This window comes from Trichechus manatus, unplaced genomic scaffold (assembly GCF_000243295.1).
Source record: "Trichechus manatus latirostris isolate Lorelei unplaced genomic scaffold, TriManLat1.0 scaffold00021, whole genome shotgun sequence".
Classification (NCBI taxonomy): Eukaryota; Metazoa; Chordata; class Mammalia; order Sirenia; family Trichechidae; genus Trichechus; species Trichechus manatus.
This window is the reverse complement of record NW_004443957.1, coordinates 1,870,802-1,889,870: the sequence shown is the minus strand read 5'-3', so window position 1 is coordinate 1,889,870 and position 19,069 is coordinate 1,870,802. Positions and strand designations below refer to the sequence as shown.

Genomic DNA, 19,069 nt, shown 5'->3' with positions numbered 1-19,069 from the left:
ATCCAGCAAATGTTTTATGGAGCACTCATTATGTATTGGGCCCTGTCATGGTTGCTGTAGAGGTATACAGAGATAAATAGGATTTTGTATTTGCCCTTCAGGAGGTTCAAGTCTAGTAGGAAAAACTATGAAGCTATGCCTTGTGATGCCATAATGTGTGAAGTTTTGGTCTATGTCTAGCATAAAAAACCTCTGAATTACTGTTGAACTTTATATGTTCTTTACTTTCTACTCCTATATATAAAACTTAAGAGGAGTAACTACTGCTCTGAGTAAAGTAGAGGAATCTTCTCACATTTTTAAATTTTTGTCAGGAAACATTACCTGGAGCCAAAATAAGTGGAGGTCTTTCGAACTTGTCTTTCTCCTTTCGAGGAATGGAAGCCATTCGAGAAGCAATGCATGGAGTTTTCCTGTACCATGCAATCAAGGTATGGTAGAAGACCTGTTTGTCCGGTTGAAACCAGCTTTGATTTAGGGCAAGAGTTGGCAAACTTTGGCCTGCAGGTAAAATTTGGCCTGCTGCCACTTTCTGTAAATAAAGTTTTATTAATGGTGCAGTGGTTAAAGCGCTTGGCTGCTAACCAGAAGATCAGTGGTTCAAACTCACTAGCCACTCCACGAGAGAAAGATATGGCAGTCTGCTTCCATAAAGATTACAGCCTAGGAAGCCCTTTGGGGCAGTTCTACTCTGTCCTGTAGAGTTGCTATGAGTCAGAATCCACTCGATGGCAACGAGTTTGGGTGTTTTTTTTTTGTTGTTGTTGTTCATTTACATATAGCCTATGGCTGCATTCATTCTTGCCACAACAGCAGAGTTGAGTAGTTGCAACAAAGACTGTATGACTTAAAATATTTTCTATTTGGCTTTTTACAGAAAAAATTTACTGACGCTTGATTAAGGATATGACTGAAAGTCCTTATTTTTATTTCTCTTACCCTTAGTTTGGTATGGACATGGGGATAGTGAATGCTGGAAACCTCCCTGTATATGATGATATCCATAAGGAACTTCTCCAGCTCTGTGAAGATCTCATCTGGAATAAAGACCCCGAGGCGACCGAGAAGCTCTTACGTTATGCCCAGGTAGAGAGAAAAGCATTCAGTAGATGGCTTTTTCCTATCTTTGAATTTATCACTCATGGTTATTAGACTTTGATTGTAGCAAGTATCTAATCAGATGTTTGGAACATTAAAGTTTTCTACAAAGAGTTCAAGAGAAGGTGTTTAGTTAGGGTGAAGAGGGAGAAACAGGCCATACCTAGCCTGTTTTAGTGCTCTGAACTTATGTTTCTTTAAATTTATTTTAAAATATAAAATTTTTCTTAGAGCAAAGTAACATATATTGTTTAACAATATACTGGAAACATCTTCCCATTTTATTAGCTACTGTCCTTCTTCATCTTTTAAAATGATTATTTTTGTATTTTCTTGTGGGACTGAGTTATTATTAGCTGTTCTCCATTGTTGTATGTTTAGATTTGAGTACCTGCTTATATTAAGATCTGGTCCATTTGAGGCAAGGTCCTACAGTTCAAGGCTTGAGAATACACATTTGCTCTGTAAAAATGAGAATAAAACAAAAAACAAAAAAACCTGTTGTTGTTGATTCTGACTCATAGTGACCCTATAAATGAGAATAATTATAGTTAATCCAAAAATCAATTCCTTGTTTCACACCTTTTACCGTATTTTTATGCAAATAATGTACACCTTCTGTGTTTGTTTGCCGGCCGTGTCCTCCCCTCCACCTCTTAGGTACCCTCACAAGCGCCCAGTCCTTTTCCACATGTTGCTGGCAATAAAAAAAAGAGCGTAGTGTGCTTATGAAAGTATCCCTCAAGGGTAGGGTGAGGCCTGCAAACAGCTGCAGAAGGCGCATGTTATTTGCATAAAAATATGGTATACATTGGGCACAGTGCCGGGCACATTAAGTGTTTATCACAGGTGCTGCTTCCTAGTTCAGATTAAAGACAGATGAGATCTTTACCTCAAAAAAAAAACTTACCTTACATTTTAATTAGCTTATGTCTAAGTTATGTGCTGCTATAACAGAAGTACCACAGTGGATTACTTTAACAAACAGAAATGTATTCTCTCAAAATTTACGAAGCTAGAAGTCTGAATTCAGGGTGCTAGCTCCAGGGGAAGGCTTTCTCTTTGTGTCAGCTCTGGGGGAAGGTCCTTGTCATCAATCTTCCCCTGGTCTAGGAGCTTCTCAGCGCAGGGTCTCCGGGTCCAAAGAATGAGCTCTGCTCCTGACATTTCTTTCTTGGTGGTATGAAGTCCCTGTCCCCACTGGTTGCTTCTCTCCTTTATATTTCAAAAGAGATTGACTCAAGATATAACCTAATCCTGTAGATTGATTCCTGCCTCGTTAACATAACTGCTTCTAATCTTGCCTCGTTAACATCATAGAGGTAGGATTTCCAACACATAAGATAACCACATCAGATCACAAAATGGTGGACAACCACTCAATGCTGGGAATCATGGCCTAGCCAAGTTGACACACATTTTTGGGTGACACAATTCAGTCCATAACAGTTTAAGAGAATGACGGCAAAGGAAGACACTTTTCTAACAAAGCATGTTGGAGAAGTAGTAGGATGCTTTTTGTATATATTGCCAATTTTGTGAATGTTTTACATGTTGAAACCTGAATTTAACTGTGGCATGAATGCTAACTTTTCTTCTTACACCTAAGGGCAATAAAATATTCTGGAAAAAGGATAGGACAATATAGGATTAACTGTAGCCTTGATTTATCAGCTTTATTGGTGGTAGAATGTAGATTTCTGAAACTGCTTATGGGAGCAAAGCTGATTAGAGTTCACACTCTCTCCCAGTGAGCGCCTGGCCTTCATCTCAGTTCCTTTAAAGATGTTTCTAATTTCTCAGATGGAGCCAGGACAGAAATACACATCAAGTTCTGCTTCTCAGCTCATTGCATAAGGCACAATCTTTAGAAATTTCTCTTCCTGTTTTTGCTTATGTAGACAAAGCTCTTAGCCTTTTATTATTCTTTGAGCAAAAAGAGCGTACAAAAACTTTCTTTAGTCTTTGGGTGTTAAACACCATTTAGTTTTCAGTCATAGACTTATCTTCCATATTGTAGGAGCCCTTCATTAATAACTGATGGAGGTAGGAGGTAGGTAGGGTTCTGTTGAAGGCCAAAAAAGCTCCTCTAATCATGACTTGTGCTAAAGAGCTCTTAATTAACCCTTAAAATGATGTACTAGTTCATCCTTTCCTCCCACCTGTCCAGATGTGGCAGTTCTCTCACTTAGGACAGATGGGCTCCTTATTTGTAAGACGATTAACAAGTAAGGTTTTGCTGCCATTGTGTTTCACAGTAGACGTTCTTTTTAGTCTGTGTTCGTTTTTAGCGTTTGTTTACAAGTTTTTTTCTGTGTATTAAGCCTAGCTACCAAGAGGTTTTGCCCCTAGAGGCACAGCCAAATTGAGAGAAATCTTAATAGCAATTGTGAGAGTTTAACAATCCATCATATAAGAAATTGCTTCCCTCTTAATGTAACCACAAGGACTTATTATAAGCCATTGACCCATCTGTCAAGTGGACTAAATGTCTACATTCAAGGTGACTTCCCTTACCATTCAGACAATTAATCACCAAAACAGGAGTACTTTAACAACTCCCGGGAGTCACCAGCTCAGTAACAATTCCACGGGAGACAAAGGACTACAAATGGAGCGTGAAAAGAGGAATATTATGAGGCAAATAAGAGTTGAGGGTTTTTTGTTTTTTTTTTTTAAATAAGGAAATTATTTTCTCTTGTTATTAAGTAATGACATCTGCAGCCAAGTTCCTTTCTGATACTTTATTGAAAAGAGTAGAAAGAGTCCTGTCTCTGATTGTCCTAGGATCTCTAATTCCACATTTGAGGAGTAATGGGCTTTATTGAAAAATAATTCCCCTAATTTGGTGTAGACTGACCTGTGGTGAGTAAATTATTTTTGGTAATAAAAAGTTCCAGGTGTCATGGTACCATGTAATTCACATGTATCTTCTTTATTATGTGGGATCCTAACAGAGGTCATGCCTCCATTGGACTGGAAGGATCTTTGCTCTGAATAGGATGGATCTTGAATGACTCCTAATGGCTAGAATATTTATGATACTTTTCTGAAAAAGTTCCTCAAGTCTTCAGGTTCCTTGATTTATTGCCTTTTGAGCTCATGTTCTTTTCTGCCATTCTCTAGAAAAGTATATTCCCCTTAATGCTGGTCCGATTTGATATCACAAGCAAAACACAGGATCACTATAAGGACCCTGTGAAACAGAAGCAAGTCTAGAGCACTTGGAAATTATTTTTGTGTCAGCATTATGTATGAACGAATCCAAGGAGTAGTCAGATGGATGTGACAAGTGATTGGTCAGTTTCCTTGGTAGCATGCTATTTATTGAGCTTCCACAATGTGCCTGAAACTGGTCTAACTTAGTATGTAAAAACAGTGCAGCACTTTGCAGTTAGATAATGGGGAATGCCCTGTTGTTGTCGTTGTTAATTGCTATCCAGTCAGCTCTGACTCATGGTGACCACACGTGTAATAGAACGAAGTGTCGGCCCGATACTGCGCCATCCTCACAAGTGTTGGTATGTTGGAGCCCACTGTCGCAGCTATTGTGTCAGTTCCTTACTGAGTAACTATTTGGAGAGAAAGATGGGCTCAGCATGCCATTTTGTACTTCTGAAATAACTGCTTTTAAATGCTACTATTTCATTTTAAGTATTGATTTTCTTAAGCAGGCTTATCAGGTTGAGTAGTTTTCATTGATTGCAGCCCTCACCACTTCAGTGAAATCTTCACTGGCCTCTGTATCCTGATTTTCCACTGTCCATGATACTTATTAAGGAGCCCTGGTGGCTCAAGTTGAGCACTCAGCTGCTAACTGAAGGTTGCTGCTTCGAACCCACCCAGTGGCTCGGGGGGCTAAAGACCTGGCAATCTGTTCGCATAAAATTTACGGCCTGGAAAACCCTATAGAGCAGTTTTATTCTGTCACATGGGGTCACTATGAGTCAGAATTGACTCGATGACACCTAATAACAACTTCATGCTTATTAACCCCTCCCCTGTCCCATATATATTAGCATACTGTGATATTTTCCTATAAACATGTCAGATGCTTTTTCCATATTGTTCAGAGCACTCTGCCCTGCTTTTAGATGTCAAGCTTCATGCCCTAGGCAGGAATTGTCTGATTGTGTGGCAGGTAGAACACATGGTATTTACATGTAATATGAATGTGAGCCTTAAAAGGACTATTTCTTTTTAAATTACCATCTTGTTTGAGTTTTTCAGTATGTGAGAGAGTCCTTGTATTGTCATTATTCCGGTTACTACTCTGGTCCTGAGTTTTGGTGTTCTTCCCAGTTCCTTCCTTTTTCTCTTACACATTGTCCATTACTTAAAGCCTTTATGCTTCTCCTCTCTATCTCTTGCTGTTACCAGCACTGTAGTCCAGGCCCTTGTCATGGACTGTTAAGATATTCTCCCCGTATGGTTTTCCTTAAAAACACTTCTTTGAATGTTACTCTGCAGCTTCTGAAAATTGAACAGTGTAAACCCCTCCCCCCAATCTCCTGACAATTACCTGGAAGGTTAAATCCAAACTCCGAAGTTTAGATTCCTGGCCGTCTGTGATTTGGCCTCTACTGTCCTTCACAAACATAGCTCCAGAAAAATCAGTTTTTATTCAGCATCAATTCATTAGACTAGTATTTACTGAACTCTTGTTTTGTGCTAGGCATTTTCCCCAGCTTTGAGGATCTAACTAGTAAAAGAGGTGTACTGTACCCTCTACCCTGTAGTTTGGGAGAGGTGAAAAAAATGTAAAGAGGCAGTACGTTAAGTGGTATGATGGGGAAATACAGAATGCTACGGGAATGCTCAGGAGGGCCGCTCAGCCCAAATGCAGAGGTGGTCAGGGAAAACCTCCCAAAGGAAGCGCTGGGCTCAGGTGAGACCTGAAAGTTAACCCTTTGGTGACCCAATTATTTTCCGCTTTGAATTTGTTGTTGATACCATGTGTTTTCATTAATGGAAGCATTCTGGATCATTGAGTGTGTCTGATTTTTGGGTAGGTCGTACGGATTTTTTTTTCTTGACCCCTCCCATAAGCCTACCCTCAAACTTTAGTGGTATATATATGAAGTACCACTAACTATACTCCAGAGTCCCCACTGGAATCTATTGGTACATATGTGTAACAAATAAAAATTACCGCAATTTCTATTTTTCCTACCAAAAATTCAGACACCTCATAACAGTATCCTATAAAAACAGTAATTTGTGGCACACACCCATTTGTTCAGTTTCAGACAGTCATAATGACCGCTGCCTTGTGGGCTCAGGTGAGCACTATCAGTGGTATAAGCAGCTTCCCACTAAACCCCAGATGCTGAAAAAGATCATGGTCACTATATGTACCGCTAGACACAAATGAAATAGGAGTTAGCCAGGTTAAGGTTTGGGCTTGGGATGTGGAGCTAGTGGTTCCTGCCAGGGGAGGAACATTTGCATCTAGCCAGTGCCTGGCATTGTGCGAGGTGCTAAATAAATGTATGGGCAAATACGAAGACTCAGAGGTCAGAGAGACAACAGAGAGTGTGAGGAGCTGAAATGTTCAGGATGGCCAAAGCCTGTTGGGAATAGAAAAAGCTGAAGCTAAAGGAGAAAGCCAGACCAGGGCATTGTATGGCACGGTAAGGAGTCAGTACGTACGCTGAGAGTGATGGGGAACTTCTAAACGGCTTTTTCACGGGGAGCGATCTGATCAGATTTGCATTTTGGAAGGTCCATTCTGGCTACAGTGTGGAAGATAAATTGGGGACCAGAGTGATTCTGGGTTGCAGAGACCAGGTAGTTGCTTGGACTATGATAGTAGAAGTGGGAGTGGAGAGAAGAAATATTGAGGTGGTATAATCATTAGGATTAGGTGATTAGTTGAATTTGAGGAATGAATGGAGATTCAAGGATGATACCTAGGTTTCTAGTTTGGGAAGCTAGTGCCACCAATTGAGATGGAGAAACAGATGAGGTAATGCAGTTCCCCACATGTACCATGATCATTGCTACTTCTGTCCCTTTGCTGCGTCTGTCCTTTCTCAAGAGCCAGGTCCTCTGAAGCCTCTCGTCACCACTCTAATTTATGGTAATTGCTCTTTCCTCAAAATTCCCTAGTTTGTATCATCCACTCATTCAGCCCTTGGCACATGCTTTCTTTCATAGCTTACCTTTCTTCATATATTATACCTCCTAGTGTGCCCACCTCCAGAATGGTGTCTGACTTAGCTTTATTACAGCGTTCCTACACATATTTGTGGATAATGGTGATCCTAGTTGAGACCTTAAAAAGCTCACCAGGTTTGGTGTATAGCTTCTCTTACTGTCCTGGAAATACTTTGTCCTAAGTTGTTACCTTTTAGGAAAGAAGGAAAGAAAAACATGGAACCTCATCTGTCTCTCTGCTAAGATCTTTAAATCCTAAAAGATTTCTCTTTTCCTCTCTCCTTGCCTCAGACATTTATTGAGATCTTAATTCATGCTAGACACTTTACTACGGGCTGGAAACATAAAAGAATAAGACACAGTTTTTGGTGCCAAATGGTTTAGTCAAGTGACCTGTTATACCTTTCTCTCTGACCTAATTTCAATTCAGACTCATGGAAAAGGAGGGAAAAAAGTCATTCAGACAGACGAGTGGAGGAATGGCCCCATTGAAGAACGCCTCGAGTATGCCCTTGTCAAGGTGAGTTATGGGAACACTGAGCACGAACTGGACATGCTGGGGCTCATCATGCACATCTAATGCTGGTGCTGGAGGAGGAGACTCCCTGGACCAGTGGTCCCTGACTGGAGCGATTTCGACCCCCAGAGCAATTTGGTAATGTTTGGAGACATTTCTGGTTTTTACAACTGGGGGTTTGGGATGCAACTGACATTCAGTCGCCAGGGATGCTGCTAAACATCCTACAATGCACTGGATAGCCCTTACAACAAAGAATTACCCAGCCCAAAATGTCCATAGTGCCGAGGTTGAGAAACTCTGTTTTAGACCAGGGAGTTGTCAGTAATAAGTCATGGATCTTCTCCTGATAATTGGAATTTTAGGCAAGATAATTTCTTGACTTCAGCTTCCTCTTTTGTGAGTCTTGAGAATTTAGAGCTCTTTTTTTAACTTCAGAATTTAAGTTTTAATTTCTTGGACCTTTTGAGATTCACATATTTCAGTTTATGGAGCTAGTCAGCCACATCCAAGGATCCTTGAACTGGGGACTCCGGAGGAGTATGGCTTGATTAGTAAAGGCTGGACATGTCAGGGGAGGCTTCATGGATTTCAACCTCCAACTAAGGCCCTTGCCCATTGTCGTTCCTCCTCCATCCCTTTAACATTTCAGTAAGAAAACATACTGACTTCGTGGGAGGTATTTATTAATATGTAATCTATCAAGCCACTAGGATACAAAGTATATTTTATTATGAATTTGAATTTTACTTCTGAGTACTTCATCTCTCACTAATAGCTCACTTTTACCGAATACTTTTTCTCAGTAAAGACAACTAAGCACTTTACATGGGTTTTTTCATTTAATCCTCAAAATAACTATATGAGGTAGGTACTATTGTGATGTTTTAATTGAGGAAACCAAAGCTTAATAAATTGCCTAAATGAGCGATGAGAGGCAGGATTTTAACCCATGCATTCTGATTCCAGAAGCTGCAGTCTTTAGCATTTCTGTAATTCATTCTTTGTTGGTTATTTGAACTTAAGGCAATTTTTTATGTGATTTTTATCTGATATATATACATATATTTTTTCTGTAGGGCATTGAAAAACATATTATTGAGGATACTGAGGAAGCCAGATTAAACCAGGACAAATATCCTCGACCTCTGAATATAATTGAAGGGCCCCTGATGAATGGCATGAAAGTTGTTGGTGATCTTTTTGGAGCTGGAAAAATGTTTCTACCTCAGGTTGGTAAAAGATGGGATGAAATTTTCACAGTTGAATCTTTTCTGTGACTTTTAATAAATAGTGTGTTTGGGTGTATTTCTCAGAATTTGGACAAGAGCTCAAAGGTCTTTCCTTCTGTAAATGTGTTTAGGAGTACCAGTAACGTCTGGGAAAATCTATCTTTTGGGCGGTATGGAGATTAGATGTCACTTGGAAGTTCTTAGCATCTAATCTTCAGTGCCGCCTCTTACCCCCAACAAAACAAAATAAAACCCAAGATAAATTTAAAGTTAATAATGTTAAGATTTGATTTGACTAGCTAGTGTTCATCTTTAAGGATGCATCTTTTGAAAACAAAATTATTTCTAATAGTGGTCTATTAAATGATATGTTTCAAATAAAATCAGAACTCTTAGTTTCAGTTACAATAGCTACTAATTACATCAGTTAACAAATACTTGTTGAGCATGTAGGTTGGGGCTATGAGGCATACAAAAAGCTAAAGGTCTCTGTTCTTGCTTATGCATAAGGCTTAATTGTGAGTCATATGCCAGGGATTCAGAAGAGAAGGCTGGGATTGGGTTCCTGGCAGAGAAGATTGAAACTTGGAGGATGCATAGAACTTGAAGAAGTGATGGAGGATGTTCTAGGCAGAGGGAAAATAATGTGTAAGAGTTTGGAGGACAGAAATTGTACACTTTTGATTTCTCATCTTGTTTTCCTTCTGCTTGTACTTCTTCCATTGGCCTTCCCCACAGGAAGCTTATTCCTTATCCTGCCCACTCTCAAGAGTAGACCCCACTGTAGCTGGCCTGAGGAGGAAAGCATGCATTCTTAATTTGTGCTAAAATTTCACAAGTGGACATTAGCAGCAACGCAGGTGATTTGCTAAAGGTGCCTAACTGTTTGTGTTTTCCCAGGTTATAAAGTCAGCTCGGGTCATGAAGAAGGCCGTTGGCCACCTTATTCCCTTCATGGAAAAAGAAAGAGAAGAAACCAGAGGGCTTACTGGTGCAGTAGAAGAAGAGGCAAGTTGTTTTGTCCAGGCCTGAGGGCCCTTGAAGGAGTTGACCCTGATGACTCTTACTAGGGTGGAGGGAGGGATCTAAGTGATTGGGCTTACCTGCAGTTGTCATTGAAGATAAAATAGAGAAATGAACCAGCGCTTGTCTTTTCTCTTATCAAGTATCAGAATACCTTAGGATTTTCCTTTGAATGTGACTTTATGAAATCCTCAATATAGGCATAATTTTTCAATCAAAGCCTATGATTTCAAGACAAAACCAATTTTCTCATTCATTCATTCATTCATCTACTGATCATTTACAGAGCTCCTACTCTGTGCCAGATCCTGTGTAGTTCCCTGCCCTTGAGGTAATTGAGTATGTTTGTTTTTGGAAAACTCTTAACTGAATAGTCTCTGCTTATTGGTAATGTCTTTGGAACCACTTCTGGATTCAATTTAATTCTTGTTGGCTGCACCACCATAGTAAATCGTTAAGGTTTTTGATCTTGTTTAGTAACCTGTGAAGCTCAGTCAGCTCTGGCCCCTTGGATTCTGAATTCTTAAATTGACTGAAGTTTGTGACTGGCACAGACAGACATGGTGTTCATAAACATCCCACTTGTCTTGCATACCTTTTTTTTTTTTTGGATGCTGACAGTGCATAGAACAACAGTGTTAAAGAAATAGGAAGGTAATCAAATGCCCCTCTGCACTGGGCTGTTGTGGTCAGGGAAGGATTACCCAGTAAGCAAGGTATGCACGGGCTTACTTGTGCTTACTTACTAATCTGTAGTGCACGGTGTCCCCTGTTTTTTACCACAAACCTAAGCGAAATTGTGCACTACAGATTAGTAAGCAAGCACAAGTAAGCCCGTGTGTAACTTGCTTACTGGTTAATCCACCCCTGGTTGTGGTTGTTTTTCAGATTCTGATGGGACATAGCCAGTTAACTGACTCTTCACTCTCGCTCTTCCCTATTCCTTCTAACAGTAAACATGCATCAGGTTTTAGGAGTTAAGTATATGGTCTTCAGCCATGTGACTGTTTTGTGTTAGTAGTTAAACTGTCCCTTTGAAGTGATGGAGCTCATGATCTTGGTTGGCTGCTTTAGCCCCCGAGCTAACTAACTAGGTAGGCTTCCTTTGAACTATTTGGACTTACTTTCTACTTGGAGAGCATTTATCTTTAAGATTATCTTGGTTGTATTAAATTGCCTTCTGTGCCAACGTCTGTCTGAATTTAGAGGACTAGGTGATCTGCTCTAACATGATTACAGCAGTGCTTAGCTACTTGGCTTCCTCTCCAGGATCCTTACCATGGCACCATTGTGTTGGCCACTGTTAAAGGCGATGTGCACGACATAGGCAAGAACATAGTTGGAGTAGTCCTTGGCTGCAATAATTTCAGGTAGGTTAACAACTCACCTCTTTTCAATCCTTTTCTAGTTAAATATGAAAGCATTAACAGGGTAATTACTTATTGGGTGGGAGAGGTAGGCTTTGACCATGGATGTTAGAGGTTGTTTTTATTTCTTCTTTTTGCTTACCTGTATTTCCAAATTCTCTACAGTGAACACACCATTTCAAATGAAATCAGTGAATAATTATCTATCTTCTCTGTGTTTAGTAAGGGCAAAAAAATACAGTAAAAGCTATTTTAAAAAGTTTAAGTCGGGTTAAGACAACCAAGAGGCCTCTTGAGCGTTGACCTTAGGACGGAGGCTCTAATGGCTGGTATGTTAGGCTTCTCCCATGATCAGGGGTGCTTATCATGTTCCTTTTTTCCCTTAATAAACTGTCAGATTTTAGAACTGAGATCTTACGAGATTCTGGCTAAATGGGAGTTTTTGTAGGAAGGCTTTGTCTGTCTTTACTTTGCTCAGAACAGGACCATGTGTGCTTCTTGGTGGTGATGAACCTAGTTTCTGGAATATTGTATACAAGTAAAATCCCTTTCTGATGTATCTCATTATAGGGAATAAATATTCATAAAGTTATTTCCGTGTCAGAGCTGTTGACCTATAGTAAGTGTGTGTTTTGCTCAGAATTCAACATATTCTTTGTAATGAAAAGCCTCATATAACTAATGCCTTTTCTGGTTCATGTCCAACCAACAGTCATTTTCAGTCATGGACCTTTTCCTAATTTGAATTTTCTCTATTGAGAAGAGAGACTTGACTGGCGCTATAGCAGAGCCCCTTGAGTTCTCTTCTCCTGCTGTTAAGTAACAATTACCTGTTAAGCCCCCTCCCTACTCCCAACATTTTATCCATCTCTGCCTTCAAGGCTTATTAACTGCAATGAAGAACCATTCAGGAAGGCTGGCGATGAAGGAGTGGTGACAGGGTAACACCGCTTTTCCTCTGACTGTAGCTGAAGCACTTCTGTTTCCCTGCTCACTCACTGTAAAAAGAATTAGCATCTCTCTGGTTCCTAGAAGTGAGGAATACTGTTTCTAGCAATGTATTATTATTTTTTTAAAGATAAACTTGTTGGAGATGCAGAGGAGGTTGTTATAGTGGGATTTTACCTGTGTAAGAAGTATTGGGATAAGGTGTAGACATTTCTTCTGTTGTCTCACCTTCTCAAACCTTATGTTGTTGGTTTCTATTTGCAGTTATCACAATTGGTTAAAATTCAGTTCCGTTTAATAAATGTTCATAGGTCATCTACTGCATGTCAGGCATTATACTAGAGACAGCAAAATGATTTAGTCAGCTTTTCTGCTCTCAACAAGTTTACTGTTTATCAGGCGAAATAGCCAGGAATGTATCCAGCTGATAAATAATGCGACAAGAGCTCTATCAAAGAAGAGCACAAGTACGTAACTTTCTAAAAGTGATTCTTGAGACATCATCGACATATTTTTATCATTATTATTTATTTTGATTAATGGATAATTAGTTGAGAGGATCATATTAGTGTGTCCGTCCCTCCCACCCATAAAGAAATTTTAAAAGGTCAGAAAGAATCATGGTATTTCTCCAGGGTGCTATTGGAACTGAGTGTTAACACTCGTGAAAAGCAGCTTCTTAAACCTGAGGCTTTTCTCCAGCACATCCAGTTCCTCTGCCTTGTGCATGGAGGGTTTGCTTATCTTTGCTAATAAGTCTAACTGGAGAAACATCTTCTGTTGAAACTCTTAATTTCTTTTTACGAAAGCATAAGTGAATGTACAAATGTCCTATCAGAGACAAACATCCTTTTGGCTTGGGTCTTTTAACACACAGACTTTCAGTGTGGATGAGTTTGATTTCAATGGTGTGGACTAGTGACAAATCCCCAGGAGACCGAGCTTATGTGTTAATGTCTGCTTTGCTGAACATCAGTACCAGTGTGCTTGGGTGCATGATCTACCTCGTGAGGGATCCTAATGCAGCTTTCTTATTCCCAGCTCTTTGTCGCTGATGTAGTAAATCTCATTAAGCAAGAATGCTTTTTCTTTATTGGGAAAAAAGAAGTAAAGAGGACTAAATGTAATAGTTGTCTAAATAGAAAAGACATTCTTTTTTAGGGGAAGAAGATGCTATGATACAATAGAATTTTCAAATTTGAAGATTTGAACATATCTAGGGATGTATCCACCGAAAGTATAACAACTAATATTTGTCTACCAGTTCTCCATTTATGCAAGGCTTTTATATAACTGACTTACCCATTTCCTTTTCCTATTTTTTGGAGAAAGATGTGACGATCTGCTTCTGTAAAGATTTACAGCCTTGGAAACCTTAGGGGACGGTTCTACTCTGTCCTGTAGGGTTGCTTTGAGTGGGAACCAACTCCACAGCAATGGGTTTGGTTTGGTTTTTGGTTTCCCTGTATATATATTTTTTTCTTGGTTCCTTGCCTTAATTTTCTTTCATTTTTCCTTTTCTTCCATGGTTTTGATCCTGTGCTGCTTACCCCAGGATTAATATTGTATTTCTCATTTTACAGATGACAAAACCTAGTTTAGAGAAGTTAGATTCCTTCATTGGCACACGGCTCGTAAATGATAGGCCATACTCAGGCAGGGTTCCTGATCTCCAAAGTTGGGACTCCATGCTGTGTCAATCGACCTTCCAATTTTTTTTTTTTTTTGACTTGCAAATAATTTAACTGTAATGTCTAATATTAATATTCTAGTTAAATTCCCCTTAAGAATTTTAAATTTAACTTGGTTGTTTTGGATGATACCTGGTATAAAAATAATTTAGAATATTTTTGATCAGATAGTTGATTATATAAAAGTTGATTTTAAATACACTTTCTACTAATAATTATGTAAAAAGACAAATGTGGACTTTTCCCATTTAATAGATAATGCACAGTGTTTAACTGTGTAAGAAGAAGTCTGACATATCAACAGTAATTTCAAAATTACATATCATACATCTAGTTCTTTAAAAAAAAACAAGGATTTGGCAGGAAGGATAATGAGGCATAACTGTCTAATATGGGTAAAAATTAAATAATATACGGCTAAGAATGAAAGCAATTTGAAACTGTGTAATGTTAGTGTGCTCAACTAAGTGAGGAAGATGACTGTATCTAGGTCAAGGACACACAGTTCAGTCTCTCCTAAGCAGCTCACTTGATAATTACTCAGAGTCTTTTAACTTGTTATAAAGGGGAAAATACTCAGGAATTTGTTTTATTTATTTTTAAAAGTAGAAGTGAAACATGATTAATGTAATTGGTGTCAGTGAATTGTGCATGTAAAGAGTGTTGACTTGGCAAATACTGTGTTATATATATTTTTACCACCAAAAAAAAAAGAAAAGAAATAGAAACAGACCTTGCTAGCATTATTTAACCACAATTGGCAGACCTCCTTGGAGACTGTAGACCGGTACCGTACTTCCATCTGGTGGTAGCATCTGTAAATTGCAGGAGCAGAAAACACTTCAGTTAACTGAGAAATAAAGGATGGAGTGACTGCAAATATCAGACACCTTAAATGGAAGCAGATGTGCAGCTAATTTTATTTTCCTTTTAAATTCATTCTGGAAAGGACAAAGGTCTTTTTCTATTATAGTGTTTATTTTCAAAATTCTATGTACTCTTAAATAGTATTGGATGCTCTGCTAAAGCATTTAGTGCAGCTTCCTTTTTTTTTCTGAATTAAAAGCCCCAAATGAAATGCTTGTGTTTATAGCTCTTTTCTCAGCATTTTAGAAAGATGATTTTAAAATCAGCGTTTTCCATAACTTTCATTTTCATTCTCTTTTGTTTCTCATGTGGCAAAATACAAGGATGTGTGTAAGGAGGGGCCTGCAGACATGGGCAAAGTGAAGAAGGGAAGCCAAGGGAAAGTAGAGGGAGATGGGGAGGAGTGTGGTGGAAGCAGGACATGTGGTAGAGGTGAGGGATTGAAAAGGGTGGAGGGAAGAATGGCAGTGCCATGGAAGACGGGAGAGTTTGACCCATGCCCCCTTTCTGGGCCTCATCTCCTGTTACAGATCCTTCTCTTCAGCCCAACTGCCCCAGTGCCTTCTAGCTGGTACATGATTCTGGACCTTCACAGCACTGGTCTCTGCCTAGACTGCCCTTCTCTTCCGTTCATCTAGCTGACACCTATTTACTGTTCAAAACTCAGCTCAAGCATTACCTCCCTGGGAAGCTTCTAATTGTCATCTGTTAAATGACCTCCCACAGCACACTGTGAATGCCTCCATTGTAGTATTTATCACACTATATTCTAATTCAGAGCTTGCCAACATCATCTCAACACAGATATGGTGAGAAAATGATCTCTTACCCCAACGAGGGTGGGGCCAAGGGCAGACTCAGCCCCTAGATTAGTTGCCCCTGGCTGTGAGCAACCTCCTTCCTGTATCCTAAACCCCCCAAAAAACCAAACCCATTGCTGTTGAGTCGATTCTGACTCATAGGACAGGGTAGAACTCCCCACAGAATTTCCAGGGAGCGGTTGGTGGATTCGAGCTGCTGACCTTTTGGTTAGCAGCCATAGCTCATAACCACTATGCCACCAGGGCTCCCCTCATGTATTCTAGTGCCATAAATATTATTTCCTGTGTATGGATGAAGTTGGGAAGTGCTCTTCACATCAGTAATACGTTTGATCATTTCCCCAACAAGACTTCTTGAAGTCAGGTCAGTAAGTTGGAAATAGGGCTTCAAACTGGATTTGCATTTCTGACAAGTTCCCTGCTGAGAATTTGAATTTCCACCCCAGATATACTGAATCAGAATCTACATTTTAACAAGATCCCCCGGTGATTCCCGGTGATTCTTTTGTATAACTCTTTTGTGTATACTGGTGGATTTAACTACCAGTCACATTTTCTGCCCCTGGAGGTTTATTGGAGGCATTTGAGACACGTTAGTATGTTTTGGCATCATGGCAGATACTGGATGCAACTGCCTGAAAACAAGGAAGTTGGTGTGTGCCACGTTTGAGTGTTGATAGCCATTCGTATGAGGGGATGCTTCCCAGAGGAGTGATTGTGTGAAACTTTTGTGTCTTTTGGCTTCGTACAGCGAGATCATGCTTGCAAGTACGTTTACTTTTTCTTTTGTGTTATTGGGAAGGTACAGTTACCAGCATTTGGAAATATTAAGTAAGTGAGTTAATTTTGGTCTGAAAACAGTTTGTGATGCATTTCCTGGGCCATGGGACTGCTGTGTACTGTGTGTGTGATGTGCTTCGTGGAACGTGGGACCGATATGGCCTGCTTCCATTAGTCACCTCCCTGATGACATCTTTTATAAAGTGCTTGTCTCTGTAATGGCATTTTTTATACACTTCCTGGGCCATGATACCAATATGTACCACGTTTGTGATATATTTCATGAAACATGGTACTGATATGGCCCTCTTGAAATTGGCACCCCATTTTTTCAAATAATAAAGAACTGCTAACAAGCAGTGATTCAGCATCCATTCCATTAGTGAAAAAACATGGCATCACCAAAAAATTCTCCCCCTAAAAAATTCATCCTTTAAAGGGAATTTGTTAGAAATGCACATTCTCAGCAGGGATTCAAACAGGTTCCAAGATCTAGTTGGAAATTCAGCTTGTATCCCCACTCCCCAGCTGTTCTGGGGAACTGTTCTCAGTCCTCTTACCTCACTGACCACAGGTTGTCACTCTCTTTTGCTGATTTCTCCTTTTCTTTATGACTCCTGAGCACTGGACTGCACCAAGACTCAATCTTTGGGCTCTTCTCTGTCTGTCCTCACTCCATAGGTTAGTGCTTCACAAACCTAACGTGCCTTCTAATCACCCGGAGATCTTGTTAAAAGTCAGATCCTGACTCAAGTAGGTCTGGGACTGAAATTCTGCGTTTATAATGAGCCCCCAGGTAATGCTGGTGCTACTGGTACAGAGGCACATCTAGAGTAGTAAGGTTCTGTTGTTGTTTTTAGCTGCCATCGAGTTGGCCCCCGACTCATGGTGACCCCATGTACAACAGAAGGAAATGCTGCCTGGTCCTGTGCCAGCCCCATGATCAGTTACAGATTGGACCATTGTGATCCATAGCGTTTTCTTTGGCTGATTTTTCAGATGTAGATCACCATTCCTTAGTCTTTCTTAGTCTGGAAGCTCTGCTGAAACCTGTTCAGCGCCATAGCAACATGCAAGCCTCCTCTGACAAGACAGGTGGTGGCTGTGCATGAGGTGTCTTGCCTGGGAATCGAACCCAAGTCTCCCACATGGAAGGTGAGAATTCTACCCCTGAACCACCACTGTCCCCAGCAAGGCTCTGGGATACCCTTAAGTCATCTCTTCTTAAAGTCTCATGACTTTAATGCCATCTAATACGCTGACAAGTCCCAAATTTATATCTCCAGGATGGATCTCTTCCCCTGAACTCTAAACTCACATATCCAGTTGACTACCTGAGAATTCCATTTGGATGTCTAAAGACATCTTGAACATAGTATTTCTAAAATGGAACTAATTTCCACCATCCTACAGATGCCTCCGCAACTCTCCCCTATTTCATTAAGTGGCAACTTTTTTTCTTCTTGTTGCTCAGACTCAAACCCTTGAGTCTTCTTTGACTCCTTTATTCTCTCACACCCTGTATTTAACCCATCAGCAACTCCTGTCAGTTCTGCTTTCACAGTATTTCCAGAAGCTGACCACGTCTCACTACTGACACTGCCTCCGCTCTGGGCAAGCCACTGTCGTTTGTTGTCTGGATTTTTGCTGCAGCCTGATGGTCTCCGCTTCTGCCTTGTACTTCCTGCAGTCTACGCCTCTGTTCAAACCCTGCAGTGACTTCCCTTCTTTCTCAGTAGAATCCACCCTATGTCAGTGGTTGTAACCTGGAGCATTTGAAAACTATCAGTGCTTGGGCCCCACTCTTGGCCAGTTAAATCACACTCTCTGGACATCGGAGTCTAAGCTTTTGTTTGTTTGATCTTGACAGAAGCTCCTCTGCTGATTCCAGTGTGTAGTCTACAGGATCTGGCCTTCACTTCCCTCTCTGACTTTGTCTCCTACAACTTTCTCCTTCACCCATTTCTGTTGCAGCCTTGCTTTTCCTCAAATAAGGGCAAGCATGCATATAAAAATTCCTGAAATAAACCCTGCTTCAAACAAGAGAAGCAAAGGAGAGCAAGAGAGTTCTTGTCATCATACTGATGATTTTAATCGAATTTTTAAGAAGTATATATACAGCACTGAAAAATGGTCAGCTTTGAAACGGATGCCTTTTTGTCTTGATTTAAAAGTAGTATGCTATTTTGCTTAGTTTTATATGCAGCGGTCTAAACTTTGTCATTATTTACCAAAAGATCCAGTTACCAGACTTTCTCCAATATATTTTAAAAAATGTGATACCATCTCACTCCTTTTATAACCTGCAGTGGCACATCCCTTTCTGCAGCATTTGTTTTCTACTGTGTTGATGCTAACAGAGCTGAATGTGGTTATCATGGGTTTGAAATTGTCTTGCTTTTTACTGAAGATTCCGTATGTGCTAGTTTTGCTTTTTTTTTTTTTTTAAGTAATATGGGAACAGGTTAAAAAATTCAACCATGTGAAAGGGCATATAGTGAGCAGTAAGTCTCCTTCCTGCCCCTGCCCCTGCCCCTGCCCCTTTTGCCCAGCCCTCAATTTTACC

The 19,069-nt window shown here is 40.0% G+C and overlaps 1 protein-coding gene across 5 annotated transcripts in view; it reads left to right on the top strand.

The window, feature by feature from the left end:
• Positions 1 to 19,069, top strand: part of MTR (5-methyltetrahydrofolate-homocysteine methyltransferase) — a 121,813-nt gene that overhangs the window by 77,823 nt on the left and 24,921 nt on the right. For all 5 annotated transcript variants that reach the window (XM_023727987.1, XM_004372790.3, XM_023727986.1 and 2 more), the window contains 6 exons: positions 315 to 431; positions 946 to 1,086; positions 7,688 to 7,777; positions 8,854 to 9,006; positions 9,907 to 10,014; positions 11,299 to 11,399. In XM_023727987.1, the coding sequence (XP_023583755.1) occupies positions 315 to 431; positions 946 to 1,086; positions 7,688 to 7,777; positions 8,854 to 9,006; positions 9,907 to 10,014; positions 11,299 to 11,399 (710 nt within the window). The remainder of the gene's footprint in view (positions 1 to 314; positions 432 to 945; positions 1,087 to 7,687; positions 7,778 to 8,853; positions 9,007 to 9,906; positions 10,015 to 11,298; positions 11,400 to 19,069) is intronic.